The sequence below is a fragment of the Mustela erminea genome, chromosome 3 (assembly GCF_009829155.1).
Source record: "Mustela erminea isolate mMusErm1 chromosome 3, mMusErm1.Pri, whole genome shotgun sequence".
Classification (NCBI taxonomy): Eukaryota; Metazoa; Chordata; class Mammalia; order Carnivora; family Mustelidae; genus Mustela; species Mustela erminea.
The window spans coordinates 145,019,577-145,044,813 of record NC_045616.1 but is presented as its reverse complement, the minus strand read 5'-3'; the positions used below and the strand labels follow the sequence as shown (position 1 = coordinate 145,044,813).

Below are 25,237 nucleotides of genomic sequence, written 5' to 3'. Positions count from 1 at the left end.
GATCTTAAAACCCTCAGATTTACCTAAGACATAATAAAAAAATAATTTAAATATTTGCCATTTCAATGCAGACTTACCTTGCCCACATATTGATAATCAGATCCTGTATATTCCTCCAGTAAGAAAAATTGATTCCACATCCAACCACGTTTCTGACGATGCAGAATTTTGCCATCACTCTTAGGCACCCGTGCACCTAAAATTCTTTTCTGGGGCACAGGAGTCCTTCTGAATATTATCTCTGGAGAACAGAAATGTGGCAGGCATACCCAGAGTAGAAATAGTACCCAAAATTGATATATTGTCATAGTTCACTTCTTGAAAATTTCCAACGTGGATGAAGAGAAAGCAGTCTTATTTTATTGGGTTGAATTTTACTGTGTTTCAACTGGTTTCCAACATCTCATCAACGTTTTGGACATGTTTCCAAAAGCTTCAAACAAACAAACAAATAAAAAAAGTCAGTGGACAACATTTTGAATGTTACCTGTCACTTCAACCTTAAAGTGATAAAGCTTAACTAACAGCAACCAAAATATTTACTTTCCCTCTTTTATATAAAATACTGAGTAGTTTTTGGGAGATGTTACTTGTCTAGTATCATCTTAAATTTAAGAAAAGATAACGGTAAATAACTTCTTTCGAGCAAATTCTAAGGAAGAGACTTATTATGCTTTTATTTATTTTGTCTTCTGTCATAACAGTTTTCAGGAATTATAATAACTATATAAAGTAGAGATGTAGTTAATTTTGCATGCCAATTTTTTCAGAGTGTCTTCAACAGGCTCTTTACATAAATTAAAACACTGAAAACAAAATAGTGACTTAAAAAAACTATAGAAAACATGCATCTGTTATGCAATGCAAGGGTATTTAAATTTTTATATTTTTATTTTTTTATTTTTTTAGACAGGGGTGAGGGAGAAAGTATGGAGGTAGAGGTAGGGGCATGTGATTTTATTTGGTTTTATTTTGCTACTGTATTTCTATTTCCTGCCTTCTTCAGGAATTTCTTGAAACTTCCCCTCATATTCCATATACAGGAATATACTACAAGTGCTTTATTTATTGATTGGGGATATATTCTGTCTCCCTGCTATAATTGCATGGGTTGTTTTGCTGCTGCAATAAGTGTCTTCAACAGACTCTTGCACAAAGATGATCAATAAACATTTGAATTGAATGAATGAATACATTGTAAGTTGATTCCAAAATCTAAGTACCATCCCCTTTTCTATATGGCTATACCTCTATATTATGTATGGAAACACATATTTTGATCATAGCTATTTTATTCTTCATTTACATTATTGTCAATCCTAACAGTATTGTTTTTATTTCAAAATCTTCTCTGTAGATTGTTTTTGTTTGTTTTCTGTTAGGCATGAATTTTATTTCAGCACATGATAAAATATTTGTTATAAAAATGTGGTTTGGGGACCAAAAGGCTTGAATTCCTTTTCTCTAACACGGCAACATATTCTGAGGACTCCAGCATAGGCACTGACATTTAAGCTCTCATATATGATGATCTGTAAGCAATCTGTTTACTTTTTTTTTGTTTTGTTTTATTAAGAAGATTTAAAGGTTAATGCAAACATGCTTTTACAAATAAGATAAATGGGGAAGCAGTATTTCCCTTGAGTGTATTAAATGACAGTGGAGCTCTTGACAGCATGGGGAATATTCGACAGAACAGACATAAACTATTAAAGCAACGACATGTCATGCTACACTTTGAGTATAGAAATTATCTGATACATAAAATGATTTTACATTACAAAGCACTGACTTTACAGAAACTTAAATTGATTGGACTCTAAGTAAGAGGAACATTTACCAAAGCAATGTCTGTCTTTTTATGTAACGGGGCATGATAGATGGTATTCTCTAGAAACATACACTTTTCCTAAGAGTTAGAAGAAAGTGTGTCATTGAGACTAGCTGCTCTTTTCTGTCAAAGCTTTAACATTTATTGAAGCAACAATCATTCTCATCTCCCTTTTATTCGTTTAAAAAAAATATCTCAACAACTATACAATATACTGGTGAACATTCTTTTTTTATTTTTTTTAAAGATTTTATTTATTTATTTGACAGAGAGAGATCACAAGTAGGCAGAGAGGCAGGCAGAAAGAGAGGAAGGGAAGCAGGCTCCCTGCTGAGCAGAGAGCCTGATTCGGGACTCGATCCCAGGACCCTGAGATCACAACCTGAGCCGAAGGCAGCAGCTGGCGCCACCCAGGCGCCCCTGGTGAACATTCTTAATGCAATTATAACATTATCTATAATTTTAAAAGCGTAAGCACCAATATTTTGGGGAAGGAGTAGGTGGAGAGGCTACCTATAAAAGGTGTAGGTAAATAATTAAAGCTCCACATAGGAATGGGATCTTTTTTTGGATTATTACTCTAGTTTCTATCTTTGAATGCCTGAAGGGTCTATCATGAAATGAATTATTTAATAATGATTTAATATCATTAAAATATGTTTAAAATATATTATACATAAATATCAATTGATAAAGACATTTCAAACAACAACAAGATTAAGTAAAATTTTAAAAAGCAACAGTTTTTAATTTTGATTATTTTGAATTATGAATTTTTTTTCTTTAGTACATTGGGCTTTGGGTCCCATATCTAAAAATTTTTGCCTAACTTACAGTCAAGAAAATTTATCTCTTACGTTCTCTTTTCAAAGTTTTATAGTTTTAGTTGCTACATTTAAGTCTATGATCCAACTTAAATCAAGTTTTGTATATGGTGTGAGATATGAATTGAAGTTCTTCGTTTGGTTTATGAATATCCAGTTACCGGAGACTCCATTTGTTGAAAAGTCCCTTCTTTCTCCACTGAATCGCCTCTGTGCTTTAGTCAAAAATCAGCATGTCTACGTATGTGTGGGTCTATTTTTAAGCTCTCTAGTTCATTACATTCCTCTATTTGCCCAACTTTATATCAATAGCACACTATCTTGATTATTGTAATTTGCTCTTTTAAAGATTTTATTTATTTATCTGTGAAAGAGCACAAGCAGGGGAAGCAGCAGAGGGAGAGGGAGAAGCAGGCTCCCCAATGACCAAGGAGCCTGATGTGGCCCTGGGATCCTGACCTGAGCCTAAGGCAGAAACTCAACTGACTGAGCCACGCAGATTACTGTAATTTATAAATCTTGAAATCAGATAATGTTAGTGCTTCAAATTTGCTCCTCTTTTAATTTGTGTGTGTGTGTGTGTGTGTGTGTACTTGTTATTTTAGTTGTTTTGCCTTTTATATTTAAATTTTGTAATTACCTGAGGGCACCTGGGTGGCTCAGTCAGTTAAACAGTTGAACGGCTGTCTTTGGCTTGGGTTATCATCTTGGGGTCCTGGGATCAAGCCCCACTCTGGGCTCCCTGCTCACCAGAAGTCTGCTTCTCCCTCCCCCTCTGCCCATGCCCGCACTTATGCTCTCTCTCTTGCAACTAAATAAATAAAATCTTTAAAAAATCACAACTACCTTGAAATTTTTATATAAAAGCCTGTGGGGATTTTGATGGGGATTGCATTGAATCTTTAGATGAATTTGGGGAAAATGGACATCATAGCAACATGATTCTTCTGACCTATAAACCCTGCATATCTCTATATTGATGAGTTCATCTCAGTAATGTTTTCTAGATTTCAGTATACAAATATTGCTCATTTTTTGTGAAAAAATTTTTGTTTTTGTTGCTATATTATTTTTATTTTTAAACCACTTTCTTGAGGTATGATTGAGATGCAAAATGTACATGTTTAACATATACAACTTGATGCAGTTGAACATGATAAAATGCATTATTTAATATTGATTTAAGATCATTAAAATATGTCTAAAATATATTTTAGGGGGGAAACCCAGAAATATTTAATAACAGATCGCAAATCATAATTGATTATAGGCATATCTAGAATACACGAAGAATGCTCAAATTCCAAGAATAAAAGCACAAAGCCCAATAAATAAATTGGAAAAAAGCTGAACTGATACTTTACCTAAAAACATAGAAAACAAAAAGTACATGAAAACATATCCAACATTGTTCATTATTTAAGAAAAGCAAACTAAAATGATTAACTATTAACAAGTGTTAGTGAGGATGTGGAGAAAGTATAACTATTCTACACTACTAATGGGAATGTAAAATAGCACAATGTCCTTGGCAGACAAAGTGGTAGGTTGAATAATGGCCCCTCAAAGATATTCACATTCTAATCCCTGGAACCTGTGAATATATTACTTTGTAAGGTGAAAGGGACTTTGCAGATGGTAGTAACTGCAAGGTTGTAGAGATTCAGCAGTGTCCTCTGATTATTCAGGTGGGATCATTGTAATCATAAGGATCCTTGTACGAGAAGGCAGGAGGATCAGGGTCAAGAGCAGGAGATAAGATTAAAGAAGAGGTCAGAGTGTCTTGAGCAAGAGGGCAGTAGCCAGAATGCAGGAAGCCTAGAAGCTTAAAAAAAAAAAAAAGAAAGAAACCTCTAGATTCTCCTGAGTCTCCAGATGGAGCATAGTCCCTTGGACAACTTAATTTTAGACTTTAACCTCTAGATATGCAATAGATACATCAATGTTGGGGTAAGCCACTCAGTTTGTGCTAAGTTGTTATAACAGGAATAGGATTGGCAGATGCTTAAAATCATAAAAATACATCTACAATATAATCTGGTCTGCTCCCAGATATTTATAAAAGAGGAATGAAAGTATGTGCTCATCTAAAACCTGGGTGGTTCAGGTCAGTTGAGTGTCCGACTTTTGGTTTTGGTTCGGGTCATGACCTCGTGGCTTGTGAGATCTAGCCCCCCACCCCCACCGCACCCCAGGTTGGGCTCCAAGCTCAGTGAGGAGTCCCCTCGAATATTCTCTCCCTCTGCTCCTCCCCGCCTCAAATAAATAAATAGATCTTTAAAATGTTGTATATGAAGGTATATAGAAATTTATGGATAATAGCCAAAAACCTGGAAACAAACCAAACATTACAGGTGAATGGATAAGCAAATTATAGCATTTCCCCACAAAAGAATGTTACTTAGCAATCAAAAAGAATAATCTTATTTGTTCCACAAATAAGGAGCCTGAAGTTACCACTCCAACGTAACAACACAAAGCTGAACAGACTGAAAAATCATGTCTTCTGGATCCATGAGATCCACAGAAGGACTCTGGGCAAACTCATACTCCTGAGATTGGAGAGACAGATGGATGGATAAAGGAAACAAGACTTAACATCAAAGACTCAAGAGCAGAAACCATTTTGGAACCAGTAATCATACAGGAAACCTGAACTGTAACTGACAAATTACTGGAGTCTTACTGCACACAACTCTGAAACTGAAAACCTCCAGGGCCATCTAGGGATGGGGGCGGTCTCCTCAATATTACGAGATTTACCTGCAGTAGCTTGACCAGGTTCCTACAGTAAAATCTGAGAAAAATCCCCTGTGTTTTCAACTGGAAGAGCAGAAAACATTTTGAAATGCCTAGATCATTCTTTTCCTAACAAGGTCTGCCCTCAGAGGAAACTAGTTAACCAGAGCCTAATTTACTGGAGTATTATCAAAGTCTAATTGACCTGGGGGAAGGGAAATATATGGTTCAGTTCTATCTAGTCATCACGGTTCACCTACAGAAGGAAAAAAATGAGAAATGTTTGTGAAGTTCACAATCCAAGGGCATAGGCTCACAGGCTCACTAAGCTAAAGTACTAACCACAAGCTATAGTAGGCTTCCCCTGACCCTGCACGTAACCCGTCGCATTACTATAGGACTATTTATAGCAGTTCCATTTCCCTGTATGTGTCCACTTATTAACAAAAATAATTATAAAGCATGCAAAAAGGCAAAGAATCACAAACTGAAGAGACATAGCAATCATCAGAATCAGACGTGGTAGAGTTGGAATTTAAAGCAACTATGATTAATATGTTAGGTGTTCTGATGCATGAAGTAGATTGCATACAAGAACAGATGGGTAATGTAAGCAGAGATAGAAATCCTAAGGACTAAAATGAAATGGAAGGGATAAAAAATACTGTACTGCAAATGAAAAAGGACTTTGATAGGCTTATTAGTAGATTGGACATGGTTGAATGTCCAAGGACATTTTTGGTAAAAACAAACAAACAAAAACCCCACCAACCACCATACAGGTAAGTGATGTTGAGAATGGGAGGGACTATGAATGTGTGGTGGCAGTGGTATTTGAGGAATCTCTGTGCCTTCATCTTAAATTTCTTAGAAACCTAAAAATACTGTAAGAAAAAAAAAGAACTTATAAACATACACAAAATAAAAATAAGAAATTATAGGAAACAAACCAACAGTTAATTTGTCCAATGTTAATTCTTCCTTGGTATGTTCTTTGTAGCTACAAGCCCAGTTATTAGCATTTTCAAAATATTGCTCCTTCATTATAGATGCCACAAATAATTACTCTTCCATTAACCTGACTCAAAATACAGAGCATCTTTGACACTTTCATTAAATCAAGTATATCTCCAACATGGTCTGTCAATATACACTCTTGCTTGTGTTTTTTTCTTCCTGGCTGTCAGCTCTTCCAACCCCATACTATGTGCCAGCACACTATTTACATAGTTTTTTAAGATTTTATTTATTTATTTGACACAGAGAGAAATCTCAAGTAGGCAGAGAGGGGTTCACGGCGGGGAAGCAGGCTCCCCACAGGCTTCAGTCCCAGGACCCTGAGATCATGACCTGAGCCCAAGGCAGAGGCTTAACCCACTGAGCCACCCAGGTGCCCTGTGCCAACACACTATTTAAATCATCATTATTTCATGCAGAAAGTGTATACTATCAAACTAACAAATTTCCTTAACCTTCATCTTTATTACTTTGTAATATATTCTACAGGGTGTTAGCTAAATTAATTTTCCAAAACCCACTTCACCAAGACCCAAATCAATTAAAAATTTTTAACATATCTAACTACCGGGCAGATAACATCTGAACTTTACAGTTCACTGTCATGTCTGGAACCAGGTGATTTTTTTAAAAATATATTACATTATTATTACATTATTTCCAATTGTTTGTTTCATGTAAAGTCTGACATGTAACTTTTTACATACATAAACTACTCCCTCACTAATACATAATTCCAAATCATGTCTAGATATTTATAGTCTGTTGAATTTCCCTCACTAGTGAATTGTTACATGCATAACTGAACATTCTTGAATTAAGCAATAAATATAAAAGTTTTTCTGAACGGGTTAGATTACTTATGGTGAAAAATAAAAGCTAAATTTTAGAATATGAAAATATAATGTAAAGGAGTGATACTTGTTTGAAATTGTAAACAGAATTATAATTAGAAGTAATTAAGTGGGTTGAGACAACAGTTAAACTATTTCCTTATATGAAAATGTTAAAAATTAATGAAATTCTATACTCATTTCCAGTTAACAAATTTATTTTCAAGAAATCTTTTAACACCACAGTACCTTATTTTAATCTCAAAAATCACTTAGTATGAATATCACATGAAGTTTAAAAATTTTTGAACCATCTCTTAACATTCTGCATTCCTGTCATTCCTTTAGATCAGTGCTTGGCAACATTTAATGTAAATTCACATCTCCTAGGGCTCTGGTTAGATGTCAGTGTTCTCATTTAGTAAGTTTGGGTGGAGCACAAGCTTCTGCATTTCTAACAAGCTCCCCAGTAATGTCAATGAGGCTGGACCACACACTTTGAACAGAAAAACCCAAAGACCTCTCTAAACCTAAATCATCTTCAGAACATGTTCATGACTTCTTCCTGTTTAATGTAGCATGTTACAATGATGGGAAAATACAATATGAGGTGACTACAGGAAGATCATTATTATTTCCAAATAATCAGCTTTTTTCCAGATTCTTTTTTAATCAGAAGAAACTGATTCAAGTCAGCGCACTACAGTAATTAATCTGCTCATACTAGAAATTGTTTTCCTTTATATGTACATTTTCAAATCTTTGTCTGAATTTTATTTCATTTTTACAACTAGAGAGTTTTCATTATTTTTCTGAAATATTTATCAAAACCATTGTTTTCTCTCAAATATGCTAATTTTATTTATAAATAGTAAGCCAAGAATGGCAGATTACAGAATATAGTATAATAGACATTTTGACACGTCTCAATTATTAATTAGGTCTCCACACATCACAGATGATCAATTAAGCTATAATCCATCCCTGGCTAATAAAAGGAATTAGTCATTCTTCAGTCAGTTGATTATGTTGATTAAGATATTAATGTACTAGCTTTTAAATTTTTCTTTAATTTTGTCATTTATGATCATAATAGAAAATCCTAAAGATTATTAACACCAAATCCAAGCCTCTATGGATGAACAATTTCAATCCTTTTAGAGTCTCATAGCACCAATACAGTCTAATGACATTTCAAGATCGAGAACTAAAGGAACATTTTTCAGGTGTGTTTATACAATTTAAATGAGCCAGTGCATACTAAATATTTCCTTTTTATGCAGCTGATACCATTTTATGCATCTAGTATAAAGCACTATGTGAGATAATTGAATCAAAGCACTACACTAAGGATTCAAGTAATATGAATCCATATGCTTGATCATATTTTCCAAGAGTTCATTACACATTACCTACTGTGCTCTAATGTCACAGGAAATGCATAATTCTATGTTGAATATTTATCACTCTATCTTAAGTATGTGTCTGCATATGTATCTCTGTTTAGACTGTAAGTTTAAAACAGGGACTCATGTCTTGAATCACAAGTTAAAATAAAGGGACTGCACAAAGTATTAAACATTTTTGGAATTGGACTGAATATTATTATTCTTTCAAAAATATTTCAATGAGAAGGAAACTTGGTTTCTTTTTCTAAAAAAAAAAAAAAAAAACAACAACAACGTATCCAGGGCCCTTTATAGCATTTTATACTCACATCCTATTTAAACGTAACATCACGGAATTCACACAAAACATTTGTCAAATTGGAAATCAATATATTCTTTTTGAATGAAATACGTAACACAAAGGTTTGCTAGTATCAGATAAATTATCAAACATTGTGAGGATTGTTACCAATGCAGACAGAATTCCAAGAAGCTCGATTCCTTGCTATTCTCCTCAGATTAAAATTCCCCTTCAAGCAAAACCATTTGAAATTAATTTTATTCCCCAGGAATGTGACCTGCACACAAACCAGCAATACACTTCTCCACTCTACTACGTGTTAACATTTTAACATGATAATTAGCAAAACCAGATAGGACGCACATAAATTTAGGGCAGTGTGTGGATAGAGCATGTGGCAGGAGTCAAGAGAGCATTGTTGAGTGAGACACATAAATTGGTGTGGCCATTTTCTCTAAGGTCCCTGCTAATAAGCTAAATAAATAAATAAATAGCACCCAAGAGTTCTTGCTTTGCTCTCTGCAGCCTTTTTAACTTCAGTAGCAAGTGACAGTCCCAGAGGTAACGTGATCTTCGCTCAAGTTAGCAGTGCTAATACAGCTGTGACATTACACCTGCTGCTTCCTGGAAGTCTCATTCTATTGTAGCTAGCTAGGATTTATTTCACTACGTGGAAATTGGTAGCAAGAATGCTCTCAGGGTGACTTAAAGATGTTAGGAGAAAAGCCATCTGGTACCCAATTTTCTTTGATCCAGGACTTGAACTGCTTCTGAAAAGCAATAAATGAAGAGATGGGGAGAGAGGGCTTGAGAGTTTTGTTAGGAATTCCTTCCCAAGAGAGGGCATGATTCCTCATTTAATGCATTCTTTGTAGGACATCAAGCAAAAATTTCCATAGCTAGAAGAAAAAAAAAAACACTTAAAGATAACTTCCTTTTGAAGTTATTTATGTGAAGCCTGTGCATGTACTAATAAATAACATGCAAACAATCACTGCACTTCACTGTGTTCTACTATGTGAATTTATAGCAAAGGCACAAAATTGGGGTCAACCAACAGAAAACTGTGTTCTTGCTGTTCAACCTAAAAGTGCAGAAAGACATGACATTAACTTGTAAAATTAGTCAAAAGTACAAATGTGGAGATACATTATCGGTCATAAAATATCTACTTCATTTATAAATATAGTTATTACATGTGGAGAAGCACAGTAATCATAAGACAGATCTTTACCGGCAAGCATTTATGAGACGGTCAGGCTTAAATAAAAGAAGCAGACAATTTTATCAGCACTAATTTTTAATTCTAATTATGTTTCAATATTTGCACAATACTAAAAAGCCCATTTGTAGATAGCCTATCTTATCTCTATGTGGAGGCCCATTACATAAAAAAGGATTAACTCCTAAATTATGCATCTGTAGCTGAAATATAAAATTGGAATAGCATTGTGTTTAATTTCATCTTCTTGAGGGCAGAAAGGACTAGATTGTAATTTATTTTCTATTTTTCATAATGCCTGGCTCAATGTTAAATAGTACTTTCATCATAGTTTTCAACTGAACTAAAAAGACAGTATACAGTTTATTTCTTTATTTTCTATTTTTTATTCATATTTTTTTTTTTTTTTATTTTTAAGTCTTTAAGATATCAGTGCTTAAGTACAGACTCTAGACTCTAAAACATTGCATGAGATTTGTAGATACTTTAATAGTCTAATAGTTTAAATAATTAAATAATTTAATACTTTAATAGTTTACTTTAATAGTTCAAATTAAGTTTAATAATTTAATAATTTAATACTTTAGCAGTTTACTTTAATAGTTCAAATTAAGCCAGATTATAATGAGCACCCTAATATGCTAGTTGTACCAATAGTTGTGTGTCGGTGTGTTTTGTTTTGTTTTTCACAATCTCAGAGGGGTGTGCTTAGAATTTTCAGTATGTAGATGGGGTCACTGAGGTTCAGAACTGTTCTCTCAGCAATGTTTATAGAGCACTTTCTGTGCACCATACAATTTGCTGTATGGAAGCTGTCAAATGTGAACAAAGCTGAAACAACTCTCACTGTCTAAGAACTAAGTGTTGATGAACACCAAACCCAAACATGAATGGTCTGAGAAAGCTTTCTTTAGAGTATCATGTGCTACATGACACATACGGAAGAGGAAACAATGTCCTTGAGGAGGACATTGCACCATGTGTGCATGATGTATGCAAACTAGCATGGTCGTTAAACCGAGTTCTGGCAACCCAGTAGGATGGACTGGTGTCCCATGAATTGGAATAATGGGTCATGAATATGTGATGGGTCACAAACGGGAAAGGCAATGTGCCAAGCTCTGGGGGCGGGGCAAGGAGGATGTTCATGGACAAAATGGAACACTTCACTTTGATTTTATGACACAATTCTTCAGAAGCCTAAGCTCAAACCTAAATTTAGGTCCAGGCCTGTTAAGATGCAGAGTCCAAGTCATCTGATTGTTCAACCCCAATTTTCTCTCAGTCAGGTCTGTCTTATCAAGGAGGAAGCAGAAGGCAAGCTGAGGACAAAGTACAAGCCGACACCCCGCAATCTCCCCTGTCACCCGGTGGGATATGTGTGACAGTCCTCAGACACTCCTGCCTGAGCTAAAGCTAAGGGAAGGGAAAACAAATGGATAATTTACATGGATTATAGTCCTGCAGGACAGGAGTGTCCCTCAGTTTACAAATGTCTTAGTGATTAACTGAAGAAAAAAAAAAATCAATCTTATCAATAGTCTAACTTCCAGAGACCCATAGACTCAATTTCCTGGAGCCCTAACATAACCCATCATCCATGCATACTGATGTGGAAAACAAAGGTAGAAGGACTGTAAATAAAATAAAATTTCCTTATAATGTATCACCCATTGACAAGTCCTTGAAATAGGCAGAGTGACACTGTCCTAGGGATTTAACTGACTCTTTGTTAAGGGCAAAAGGCAACCTTAGCCTGATCCCCAGGATCCTGTAAGTCTACTCTAACATATAGAAATTTCTTTGGAAACCTCCTTTATTTCTACCCACACCCCCACCCCAAGATACATGTTGGAAATCATCCCCAAAGTATATGACCCACTGATATACATCTGAAGAGACTCATTGACTAAGAGATAGGCAGGACTAGGAAGGGAGAGGTAGGTAGAGGGCTACAGGATCAGGCTCACAGAAATGCCAAAAAATGCAGAGGTGTGAGGAAACCAGGGATAAGGGAACAAACCAGACCACGCTGCCTTAGCTGGGCTCTTGTTATAACAGTCACTTGTGACCAATAAAGAATGACCAGACCCTAAAAAAGGAGTAAACCATTAAAGATGTTATCACCAGTCCTTACTGAAACCAAGATGTCACAAGATTGTTAAGGCCACAAGCTCCCTGGTCAGTTCTAAATAAAAGCGTCCGTGGAGGCCCACGCAGGCAACTCTGTTGAGACCTCTCTCACTCTGGAGAGCTTCTTCTGTATCCTAGCTTAATAAAACTCTCTCATCTCCTTTGTCTGGGAGATTCATTCTTCAACTCTGTGAGGCAAGAATCCCACTCTCCTGCTTCATTATGACTTTCATGGGCCCTATGTAGTTTACCTTTGTGGGCTTTTTCCTCGATAAAATAATAAGAACCAAAATTTTATAATGGCATTCATAGAAAGACACATATTAATATTACATATTAAAGCATTGTCTTTGACCTAAAAGTTCATTTTTTACCTCTGGTTTTAAAAGAAATAAACCTATTTTGATGGGTCCCTCCCCTAAAAGTACTAGGAACCCTAAGTTCTATACATACTCTGCCTAATGGGGAAGTTGGTCCTGACCGTAGCAGCAAACATATGATCAAACACTTTTGAACCGAGCTTCAGAAATAAATTTTTTTACCCATAATTTCCTCTGACGGATATGGAAAGAGGTTCAAGAGTAATGTTACATGATGTGCTCAGTCTCAAATAGTTAGTGTCATAACCACTAACTCAGGTCACCAGATCTCCCTTGCACTGTTCTGAAATGTCTTGCATAATTTAATAATGAATAGATGTTATCATGATTAAAACTTAACACTTAAACACTGTTAGTGAGAAGACATCCTGGCTAGCTTCCAGTTTGCTGAACACAGAAAAGATGAACCTACTTGAAGGGGAAGATCTGACAGCACAAGTGTGTGAACTACAGATCATGAAACTATCTGGACATATATACAGTAAGTTCCTGGATAAAGAGTATCTATTAAAAATGTTAATGAGAGGGGCGCCTGGGTGGTTCAGTGGGTTAAAGCCTCTGCCTTCGGCTCGGGTCATGATCTCAGGATCCAGGGATCAAGCTCCTGCTCAGCAGGGAGGCTGCTTCCCTTCCTCTCTCTCTGCCTGTCTCTGCCTACTTGTGATCTCTGTCTGTCAAATAAATAAATAAAAATCTTTAAAAAAATGTTAATGAGAATGTGTTTGGACATACAAATTCCACAGATTGTTTTTGACTTAAAACATCATTGACAGGGGCGCCTGGGTGGCTCAGTTAGCTAAACAGCCAACTCTTGGTTTCGGCTTAGCTCATGATCTCAGGGTCCTGGAATCGAGCCCCCGTTTCGGGCTCTGTGTTCAGTGCAGAGGAGTCTGCTGAAGATTGTCTCTTCCTCTCTCTCCTTCTGTTCCTCGCCTTGTGCTCTCTCTCTCTCAAATAATTAAATAAAGTTACAAAAACAAACAAAAAGACATGTTACTGACATGCTGAATTTTAAGTACAAATTTGTAATTCAAGTTGCTTTGAGGACAAAGTTTCAGTAGCAGTCTTTCTTTTTAAAGAATTGTGTTTTAAGAAGGAAAGTTAGAATTAAGACAGAAAATTAGTTAATTAAAAATATTAAAGGGCTGCCTGGGTGGCTCAGTGGGTTAAGCCTCTGCCTTCAGCTCAGGTCATGATCTCAGAGTCCTGGGATCAAGTCCCGCATCGGGCTCTCTGCTAGGCAGGGAGCCTGCTCCTTCCTCTCTTTCTCTACTTGTGATCTCTCTCTGTCAAATAAATAAAATCTTTAAAAAAAAAATTGAAAAATTTCTTTAAAGAACATAGATATACATAGATATACACAGTTTCTGTCCCTTTCTCTAACTTACATTCCCTGATCCTGCCTCATCACTGTCAACCAGTCAATTCTCCGCAATGTCTTTTGGAATTCCAATGGAAATAGGGCTCTCAGTTTTTCATGTGATAAGTTTTATGACCACCTATTTTTAGAAGTTTTGGTTTCCAAGTATGTGTATTTGACTTTTTTTTTTTTTTTTTTAGTGCAAACATCAATGGAGGAATCATCACCTGTCTGTCATTATTTTTAACCATTTGAAAGTATTATAGTTTAATGTCTGTTTTACTGAATCATTTAGTGACTAAATCCAGTGTAATACAAAAAATTCACTAATGCAAAAATCCACACTATTGAAGGCAGTAAAATTTGTAAGCTTTCAGATATTAAAGGAAACAACTAATTCCTGAAAAAATTATATACTTGACCCATATTCAGTCACAATCACTGTGGGAACTAGAAAGATGAATCATTTTAATAAGAATTTAGTGAGTTAAGATCAGTGCCAGAAACAAAGTAGTACATCTAAATTCTGGACCATTAAGACACAATCAATAAAATCACATTGACTCAAGTCAACTGCAAATTGCTCAGCATTTCCTAGCTCCCTTGGATGGGTGGTAGATGTTCTGCATATAACCCCTTCTGGGTGCATGATACATTCTGAATTTCTGCATGGGGATTCTTATTACATGATGTGACATCCTAACTTTTGGATTATTCCTCCAAACGAATTCTACATCTTGGATTATTCCTCCAAATGAATTCTACATCTTGGAAAAAAGCCTAGTTTTTATTGTTTTGTGTGTTTGTGTATGTGTTTGCGTTCTTGTGAATGGCTTTTAATGGACTGAGACAATCAAAAGAAATATACAATATATGCATTGTATTTAAGGAGTTTTTAACTTGTTTTCCTGCCTTCTACAACCACCAAGAATCGTAAATACCTGGGGGTGGGGAGATAAGTAGGGGATATAGAAAAGAAGTTCAATGTAGATTAAATTTTCACCTTTTTTTTTTTTTTCTCATAAGTCAGCTATGGAATGGAATAAGTGGTCACAAAGAAGGCATATACCTCAAGTACTAATTTTCTAAAATGGAAGTCTCCTATATTCATTCAAGATCTCTCCTGATTTCTTCTGTCGACATATACATTCACCTTTTTAAGCACAATACATTGATCACTTCCATAATTTATCTTTAATGATAGCAATTTCATTTGATGTTAAAACTCTAAAACCAGGGGCACCTGGATGGCTCAGTGGGTTAAGCTGCTGCCTTTGGCTCAGGTCATGATCTCAGGATCTAGTCCCACATTGGGCTCTCAGCTCAGCGAGGAGCCTGCTTCCCTCTCCCTCTCTCTCTGCCTGCCTCTCTAACTACTTGTGACATCTGTCAAATAAATAAATAAAACCTTAAAAAAAAAACCCTCTAAAACCAGAGCTGACTTCAGTTTTTATTTTTTTAGATTAATTTATTTGAGAAAGAGAGAGCAGAGAAGGAATCCTCAAGCAGACTTCCTGCTGAGCATGAAGCCCGACATGCGGCATGATCCCAGGACCCTGAGATCACCTCCTGAACCAAAATCAAGAGTGAGCCGCTTAACCAGCTGAGTCACCCAGACATCCCCGATTTTAATTTTAAAAATAGAAGTAGGACAACTACCAAGCAAGAAATAAAACCTCTGTGGTATATCCAAGGAACAGAGAGCAGAGTGTGATGGGAAACATAGCACTGTGCCCAAGTCAAAGTATCAGTAGTTTCTGCCCTCTTCAGCTTTAGTTATAAAGACTGTTCAGTCCAACCTGTACTCTTGGTCTATGGATTCTAAAGCAAACCAAGCAGGATACACACGGGAATGCATGCACATGCATACACACACACACACACACACACACACACACACACACATCAACAGTGGACTCATATGTCTAATGCTGAATATACTTTAAAGCTCTAAAAAAGAAGAATCCATAGCACTGGGGAAAGTATGATAAAACTGAATGACAAGACAAACAAAAAACAAAATATCATTTAAGATCACAAAGCTCATAATGGTCCTTTCCAATTCTATTCCCCCAAATATTTGATATGTCTGGTATGTAGTGCAAATGTATACCCTAAGTTTGCAACTGCAAAGTGTGATTACAAAATCATAATTGAAATTGTGCAACTGGAAAAAATTAATATTGGAGGTTAATAAAAAATAATGTTAGTATATATACTCACATCATTGCAAATGGCAAGATTGCATTCTTTTTATGGCTGAATAATATTTCATTATTCTTTATCCATTCATCAGTTGATGGACACTTGGGCTGTTTCCATAATTTGGTTATTGCAGATAATGGTACTATAAACATTGGAGTACACGTATCCCTTTGAATTAGTATTTTTGTATTTTTGGGGTAAATACCTAGTAACACAACTGCTGGATCGTAAGGTAGTTCTATTTTTAATTTTTTTTAAAACCTCCATATTGTTTTCCAGAGTGGCTACACAACTTTGCATTCCCCCCAAGAGTACAAGACATTTCCTTTTTTTCCCATCCTTGCCAACACCTGTTGTTTTTTGTATTGTTGATTTTAAATTGAATAAAATTTCAAAAAATGATGTATTTTAAAATTTGTAAGGTATAGTTAAAGAAGTGTTTGGAGGGATAATTATAGCATTGAATATCAATTGCAGTAAAAAGAAACATAAGTCAAATCAATTATCTAAGCTTTTTTAAATAGACTATTAAAAGAAGAATTAATCTTCAGGAGACAAAAGCATATATATACACATAATAAATATATATATATGTTTAATATATAATGATATGATATATATAGTATGTCTTTTATAAGGGACATAATAAACTGAAAATACAAATCATAAACTTAGGGAAAATAATTACAAACACATATGTGGTAAAGCATTTATCCTTAGTACATTAAAAAATACCAAAGTCAATAATTAAACAACCCAATTGAAAATAGGCACAGGCTTGAATAGGCATCTCAATAGTAACAAAGAATACTTATGCCAAATAATTACATAAAGAGATGCTCAACATCATTCACCATTAATAAAAACCTGAAAAGTAAAACCACAATGTTTACCATTATACTACATTAAATAGCTAAAATAAAATGTAAAAAAGACATTAACAAGTGTGGAAAGGATGCAAAGCATATGAAACTTCAATACTTTGCAGGTGGGAATGCAAAATATTCTATCATAATTAAGGTTTCTTAAAATGTTACATATATACTTACCATTTGAAGTAACGTTCTTATTCTAGGTATTTGTCCAGGAGAATTAAAGACATTTGGTCACATGAAACCACAGTATATGTAAATGATCATACCCACATTTTTTGCAATTCATTAACCTGGAAAGGATCTGAATGTCCTCAAATGGGTTCTGGGTAAGGGTGCTCACAAACGTTCACTGACATGTTCCTTGTCAGTAGAAACATATGAACTACTGATACAGCAACATGAATGAATCTCAAATACATTTTTAAAAAAAAGGACTTAAAAATCATATATAGTGTATAACTCCATTTATATGACATTCTCGAAAGAATAGAAATATGGGGACTCAAACCACAGAAGATTAGTGGCTGCCGGGGCCTAATTACCACAGAGTGACATGAAGGAACTTTCTGGGGGAGATGGAAATGTTCTCTATCTTTTCTGCGAGAATGGCCATGAGAGAGTATACATTTGTCAAAACTTGTGGAATTTTACACTAAAAAGGATGAATTTACTCTATGTAAATTACACCTTCATATAGATGGCTAATAGGTAATGAAGAGATGCTCAGCATCACTAACCATCAGGGACATGGAAGTCAAAACCACAATGAAATCTCATCTCGCAACAGTCAGAGTGCTTATTACATAGAAGGAAAACTGTCATTTCTCAAAAAGGATATTTAGCTTCGTTGTACTTATCTTTATCAAATATCAAATATTTTAATAATTTTAAAAGCATTTAAGAATGTGTGTTTTTGTAAATTATCCATAAAATTAACAACTACATGGTATTTACAAATCTAATTAAGCAATATCCAGAAAAGGTTTATTATTTTGAAATTTTATTCAAATCAGTGGATCCTTTATTCTCCTCTGAGACACTGGTGGTCCAAAGAAAAAGATGCCCTAAGCTCTATGTCCCAATTTACTTCCTTTTATTCTTTAATTCTAGCTACTTACCAGTTGTCAAAACAACAGACTAAACCTATTACCTAAAAGTGTGCCAAGGATCTTTTTAAAATCTACGTAATCTCATCAAGACTTTATAACCTGAGTTTGGCCTGCCACTCACAGTTTCAGAAAACAGGGAGTCAGTGCAATGGTGCATACATTATCAGGGCTCTGAGAGTCCATGCCTGCTTATGGGAGTGTGTAATTTAATAAAGTGTTCATTGATGTCAGCACCCTAGCTCATCACACTTGTGTTGATCTCAAGGCTACAGCACAGAGACTCCTACTGCTAATTAGATGACTGAAGTAAGATTACATTTCCCCTTGGAGCCAGACGCAAAGGTGGGAAAATTATTCTCAAAGGGAGTTAGATTTTCAAGTATCTGATGGAACAGAACAAAAATAGGGAAGGGTACACTTTAGGAAAAGCCAGCTAGAGAAACGAACTAGACAGAGTTGCATTATAAATGATAACAAAAGTTATGAAATACACCACCAGGCTCCCAATGTTCCCACTTTATTCACACACAAATTTTTAACATAAATTATAAATAAGGAATAATATTTTTATGATGCTTATGTTAAACTTTATAACAATCTCTTGTAAATCCCAGAGAAATTCAAGAGCCATGAGTTAGAATTCCATACATTGTATTTTATACTTTACTGTCTAAGGATGCCTATTAGTTCTACCTTCCAAAAACGTCAAATTAATGATTTCTCAAAAGGAGTTAAATTATGTATCATTCACAATGCTAGGAAGGATTTTTCATCTAAGATCATACAAATGGAAGTTTTGTTAATATTGAAGCAAAAGCAAATATTCTGTGATGATTTTCATAAAAGTGTTTTATTAATGCTTTAAATATTTTATCTCCTACTCTAACCTAAATATTAGATATTATCTTGTGATAAAAAATTATCTAGTCAGTATTATTATAAAGGTAACTTTATATTTAAAGCAAGCCTTCCCCTTTCTTTTAATTTGATAACATCAGCCTGGACATTTCAGCTGCCGACAAATTGTATTCTTTGTTTGTCACTGATAAATCCTTGACAAGAAGTAGTTAGTATTTGGAAGATGTACACTAAACAGTGTATGCGATGCAATATTTTATATTTTTAATAATTACATAGATAGTCTTACAAAATAAGTGGACTGCAAGTTAAATTATCACATTTTAAATCAGCAGTAATGAAAAAAGATATGGAATAGTAATAGATTCTATTAGCAAGATGAGCCGTCTTTCTTGACTTTTCTTACTTTACCTGTCAACACAATATGTGTTGCTCTTTAATGGTTTGATTTATTTATGTCCTGAATATTTTAACAAAAGATTTCAAAATATAAAATATCAGCGGAAATTGCATTATCTCAATATTTGTAAAAAAAAATTAAAATTTATATTATCCCATCACTTAATCAATCCATTCAATGAACAACTATTTAATTCTTAGTATGAACCAGATACTGTGATATATAATGAGTATTTAAAGGTACAACAAAACTCCCTTAAACAACCAAACAAACTTAATATTCCCTGAGTAAACAGCATTTTTAAAGTTATTAAGATTTGTGCATTTAAAAAATTTCTCATGACACATTTTGATAGTTGCTACACCCCAATTAATTTAACGCCATTCTTTGGGCTGGAGATTTTGGGTGTTAGTTTCCAAGGATTTAGATAGAATAAAATGGTTATTATTTCACAGTGAGTTTCAAATTGTATTTTCTTTAGTGTATCTGTAGAAAGCCAGTAATTGTTGAATTTGTAAAGCTTTAATAAGAACCTCAGTATGGAGAGAAGTAAGGATAAAATTAGAATTCTCACTCCACTGGAAAGGAGGAAACCACTAGGAATTCTGAAGAAGGGCTCTCAGGATAACAAACGGAATGACAAGTGGTCAAAGAGGGTTAGTCTCTTGGCTCCTGACCATTTCTTCCTATTCTATGCCTCTAGTCAACATCTTTAAGGCTTGGTGGGGTGGAAGTGGGGGGAAGATCTAGAAGCTTAAACTAGGTGGGTAGATAGAAATGGCTGATGAATATGTCTAGGTGGGTGAGTCAGAGAACAGACCGACAGAGTCTCATACAATCAAGCACATCCTGAAGAATCAATTCATGAGCCAGCACAAGTATTAGAAGGGGGAGAAGACAAGACAACGAAATGGGACCACAGACTTCAGCCACAAGATTACAACTACCAGAAGATATGAAGCCAACCATACTACACCAGAGGCCGGCAAACTCTGGAGGAATCTAACAAAATAATCATCCCTGAAATGATTACAGTGTACTTTTTAAGGACTAGCTACATTGCAACAGAGACCAACAGGTATCCAAGAGACCAGACATTGCCACCAGAAGACTATGAGAGCTTCCCTGCAATGTTCTTCTTTCTGTTCTTCCCTATTAGACTTCTTTCTACACACATATTGCTCAGCCTGGCTGAAGTCATCCTCACTACTGCTAATCATCTTCTAATTCCCCTGGTCATTTGGCTCTGTGTCCATGATCAGACACCATCAGAATTACTAACAATGCTGTTAGCTGTCATATGTCTGTTGATCTTTTCCAGAATTCAAGTAGTAACACCTGGTAAGCACTATAATGCAAGACAGTGGTGCAGAGCCAAGACACTGGAAGCAAACCTACTAAAAGTTATCGGCATATTTTAAGGGGTTCCTGGACTCAGAAATATTCCATATCGATATAGATACACTGGACATTTTTAGTTAGTTGATTTTTTTTTGTAGGGGCTAATTTTATCTTGAGACAGTTCTGGAAAATTGACTTTCATATATGACCAATTATTACATTCCAATCACTGAGCAAAGTACTCTCACAAATGCTGTTACTTCTTAACATACTGTGAATTAAATTTCTAATTATATGATTGAGAAAAATAAGGCAAAAACACTTAAGATGCATGTGTTGCACTATAGAAAATAGCATTTTATTAAATAGCTTCTTAAGTATAAATTGAATTCTTTAATCTTAATTTCAATAAACAGTAGTTTTATAGGCCATTTTAAAATTTCATTGACTGGGGTCATCTGTATTTTTATTTCCACTATGCTAATTGTAGTTGATTAAATTTAGAGGTAGATATTTAAATATTAATATTTTTCATATTATAAATATGAATGTTTGGCCTCCATTTCAAAAAAAACACTTATGATTAAAACATTACATTTTCTTTGGATGGCAATGCTAAATAGCTCTACCAAATGGAATTATGATCCCTGAATATAGAGATTATATATTGATTCAATTTACTTCTGGTGAAATCTTCATACTAACATCAGTAAATACTTCCTGGCAATATTCTCATCCTTAATTTTATTTTTCTTAGTCCAAATCTTCAAGAATATCTTAAGTTCCTGTACTTATGTGCATTTGGGGGTACAGAAGAAAGATGGGAAATGATAAAGAGGTAAAGAAATGTGAACAGGTGAGAGTACAGAACAAAATATGGATGCTCCCCCTTTTACTGAGCTCCTGAGAGGAAAACAAATCCCCCCTTAGCTTCTCTGAAGGATCAATAATTAATACTTACTAAAAGACAATTAAAAAGAACAAAAAACCTCCAAAGGCTAAACATTGGCTATGTGACTATTATAGGCCAAACATATTTCTATGTAGTTTAAATACTGTTTCCCATCTTAAATTATTTACTGTTCTGAGAAAGGTGTTTTTGTTTTTGTTTTTGTTTTTGTTTTTATGTATTTATTTGAAAGAGAGAATAAGAGAGCAGGCAGAGAATTGGGAGAGGGCAGAAACTCTAGCAGACTACCCACTAAGTGCAGAGCCCGACCCTGGGTTGTGGGGTGGGGGTTGGATAGTCAGTCTCACAATCCTAAGATTATGACCTAAGCAGAAATCAAGAGTTGGTCACTCAACCAACCGAGCCACCCATGCACCTTGTAAAAGGACTTTATTACTTCGTTTTTTTAATCCCTAGGACTTAGCATGGATCCTTGTATATACAGTCACTCAATAAATCATTGGAAAAAATTATTGGAAAGTAACATATTATTTTTCCTTGGCAGGATACCCACATCTAGATCATACAGACTATTAATACCATTTAACGGATACATCTCAAAAGTCTGAGGAATTATGCAACATGTCTCATGTGGCATAGCTAGTAAGTGACTAAACTAAGATTTTAGAACAGTCTCTTGCTTTCCTCTTTATTGTTATATGCTCTAGTTCATATAATAAATAAGACTGTTCAACTTGTAAAACAGCAATAAACATAGTTACAGAGGAGAATATGAAACGGGATTACTAGAAATGTGATTTAAAAGTTCCTATCACCTGTTTTTCAGAATAGGTTTTTGTTAATTGGTAGGTATATGTCTAACATGGTCCCTAGTGCTCTCTTCCTCCTGGTGTCCACAATCATGTGTAATCCCTTCCTCTTTAACATTGGGCTGACCTAATGACTTGCTTCTAACCAACAGAATACAGGAAGCATGAGAGAGAATAATTCAAAAAATTATGACTTACATCTTGCTAGCAGACTCTCTATTGCCTTCTCTGCTTATATGATCGAATGACAGGCTGCCATGTTGAAGAGGATCATGTGACAAGCAGCTGACTCTGGCCGAGGGCCAAGAGCCATCAAAGAACTGAGGCCCTCTGTCCGACAACTTATGAGCAACTGAGTTCTGCCAACAACCACCTATTCAGTCCCTCTCATGGCTCCTTTGACTGCAGCCTGTGAGAAAGATCTATACTGGACCCAGCCAAATTATGCCTGGATTCATGACCTACCATCACTGTGATATAATCAAAGTTTGTTGTTTCAAGCAGCTAAATTTTCTGATAATTTGTGACATGTTAATATATAACTAACATGATAAAATTCAGAAAGATTAATTTAAAAAATCATATATTCCAGAAACAGGTATCAGTTGCTTATAATTATACAAATAGATGTAGTTAAGGGACACCGTGTCCTAAAGCCTCTTGGAAGTAAGAATAGTTACTTGTTACACTTAACTAATGAGTCATTGAACACTGCATCAAGGACTAATTATGTACCATACAGTGGCTAACTGAACATTTAAAAAAAAAAAGCATAGTTACTTGAACTACAATAAATGCCATATTTTATCTGGTTCCAATCACAATAAGGTACTTCAAAAAGAAAATTTTTCAAAAATTGTTATTTGTTTTTTGTAGATATATACCAGTTCTTATGACCTTAACAACTCAAAGATACATTGCTTTTTCACATTTTAGCACCTTTGAAAGGAGAAAACATCTTTCAATGAATGACATAGTTGAATTGAAAGAAGTTTATTCTCTTACTGATACAAAATAACAGTGTTAACAAAATTGATAAACCATAATAATTTATGCATGTCTTAAAGTATAAAATTTTAATTTTCTTTCTTTTTGATCTGTAATATTGGATTATAAATCTAACTCATGATTACAGTGGTCCTTAGAAATTCAAAGAAGTCATCTAAGAAAATATACAGCCCTAAAATTTATACACATATTTCTTACAATAGTTTAAAAAGTTATTTTTTTCATTTGTTCGAGTTTATTGCTTTTATTTTTTTATTTTTTAAAGATTTTATTTATTTATTTGACAGAGAAAAAGAGATCACAAACAGGCAAAGAGGCAGGCAGAGAAGGGGAGAGAGGCAAGCAGGCTCCCCGCCGAGTAGTGAGCCCGATGCAGGGCTCGATCCCAGGACCCTGAGATCATGACCTGAGCGGAAGGCAGAGGCTTAACCCACTGAGCCACCCAGAAGCCCCAAGTTTACTGCTTTTAATCAGTACAGTTAAATTGGTATGACCCTAATTGAACTTTGGGAATGCATGATGGTTTTTCCACTCATCAAAAATGTACATGTTTATAACAGCCTCTGATAGGATATTACTATTATATTTTTGAGTCTTTTTAAAAGGATGATTGAATTTTTGAATTAGCATTGTTCAGTACCTTATTTGCAAAGCATGAGGACACACCCTTCAGAGATATAAGTCACATCTCTTGTTTCTGAGACAAACTTTAGGAATATCATTGTCATCGAGAATAATCCTTGACCACTTTGACATGGAAAAAAAAATAAAAGAGTGCAATGTAATGTTTTCCATTCTACTTTTGCTAGAGGTATCTGCTTCTTAAGAAGTGGAAAATTGAGGTGCACATCAGCAGTAGAGAACATGTGGAAAGCGGCCTAGGTATCAGCATTCAACTGTTACTAGTTCATATTTTGACTATAGTTGTGGTGAACAAAAGTACCGTAAAAGTAAAAACTCAGGAAAAACAATGCATTTGTACTCTCTGCTGTAAATGTATCAATGAGAAGTATAAATAACTAGATGGTTGATAAGACTCATTTTTACAGCAGTATGATTGACTTTTATAGCCTTGCTAGCAGAAAAAAGAGATTAAATCATCTTTATTTTCTACATATCCTCTTACTTTTCTGTATAGTAGTTTTCAAAATTTTGTTCATTGTTTCCACTGTATTCTTTGCCCAATTCTTTGGGTTGCAAGCATCCTTTTCACTGGAAAAAAATGAAGTATAGCTTTCATTTATTATAACAATTAAAGGAAGTCCTTGGAAGTCTTTGAGGCAGCTTGTGAAGATGTTCTCAGTAAGTATGAATTGGAACCATGTTGCAATATAGGACATGCTGGCAATTGTCTCAAGCTTTACAGGAACTAATTTGGGGGCACATGATTTATTGGTCATTAAAGAACCAGTCTCTTGCAAAGATACAATATATAGTACAGAGGAAATCTTTTCATTATCTTTAGAGTAGAAAGACTTCTAACAGAAAGGCCTTTGTGAATGGGCTTCTATTGTTCTCTCATCACCACTGAAAACACCTTGACTTCACTATTCAGTATGTAGGTGTTTGTTGAGTGAAGCATTTAAGAATAGAAAAATTACAGATGCAACCTGAAGTCTGAGGAATTATTTATTTGGAGGGATACCTAAACAGCCAAATCTAACAGATGGTCTTCAGAGTAAAAATATGTGTTC

General features: G+C 34.9%; 1 protein-coding gene across 1 annotated transcript in view; it reads right to left on the bottom strand.

Moving 5' to 3' along the window:
- CDH10 (cadherin 10) overlaps positions 1-25,237 on the bottom strand; it is a 173,986-nt gene that overhangs the window by 109,461 nt on the left and 39,288 nt on the right. Inside the window, exon 2 of the mRNA XM_032337712.1 lies at positions 78-433. Within this exon, the coding sequence (XP_032193603.1) occupies positions 78-308 (231 nt within the window). The 5' untranslated portion in view covers positions 309-433. The remainder of the gene's footprint in view (positions 1-77; positions 434-25,237) is intronic.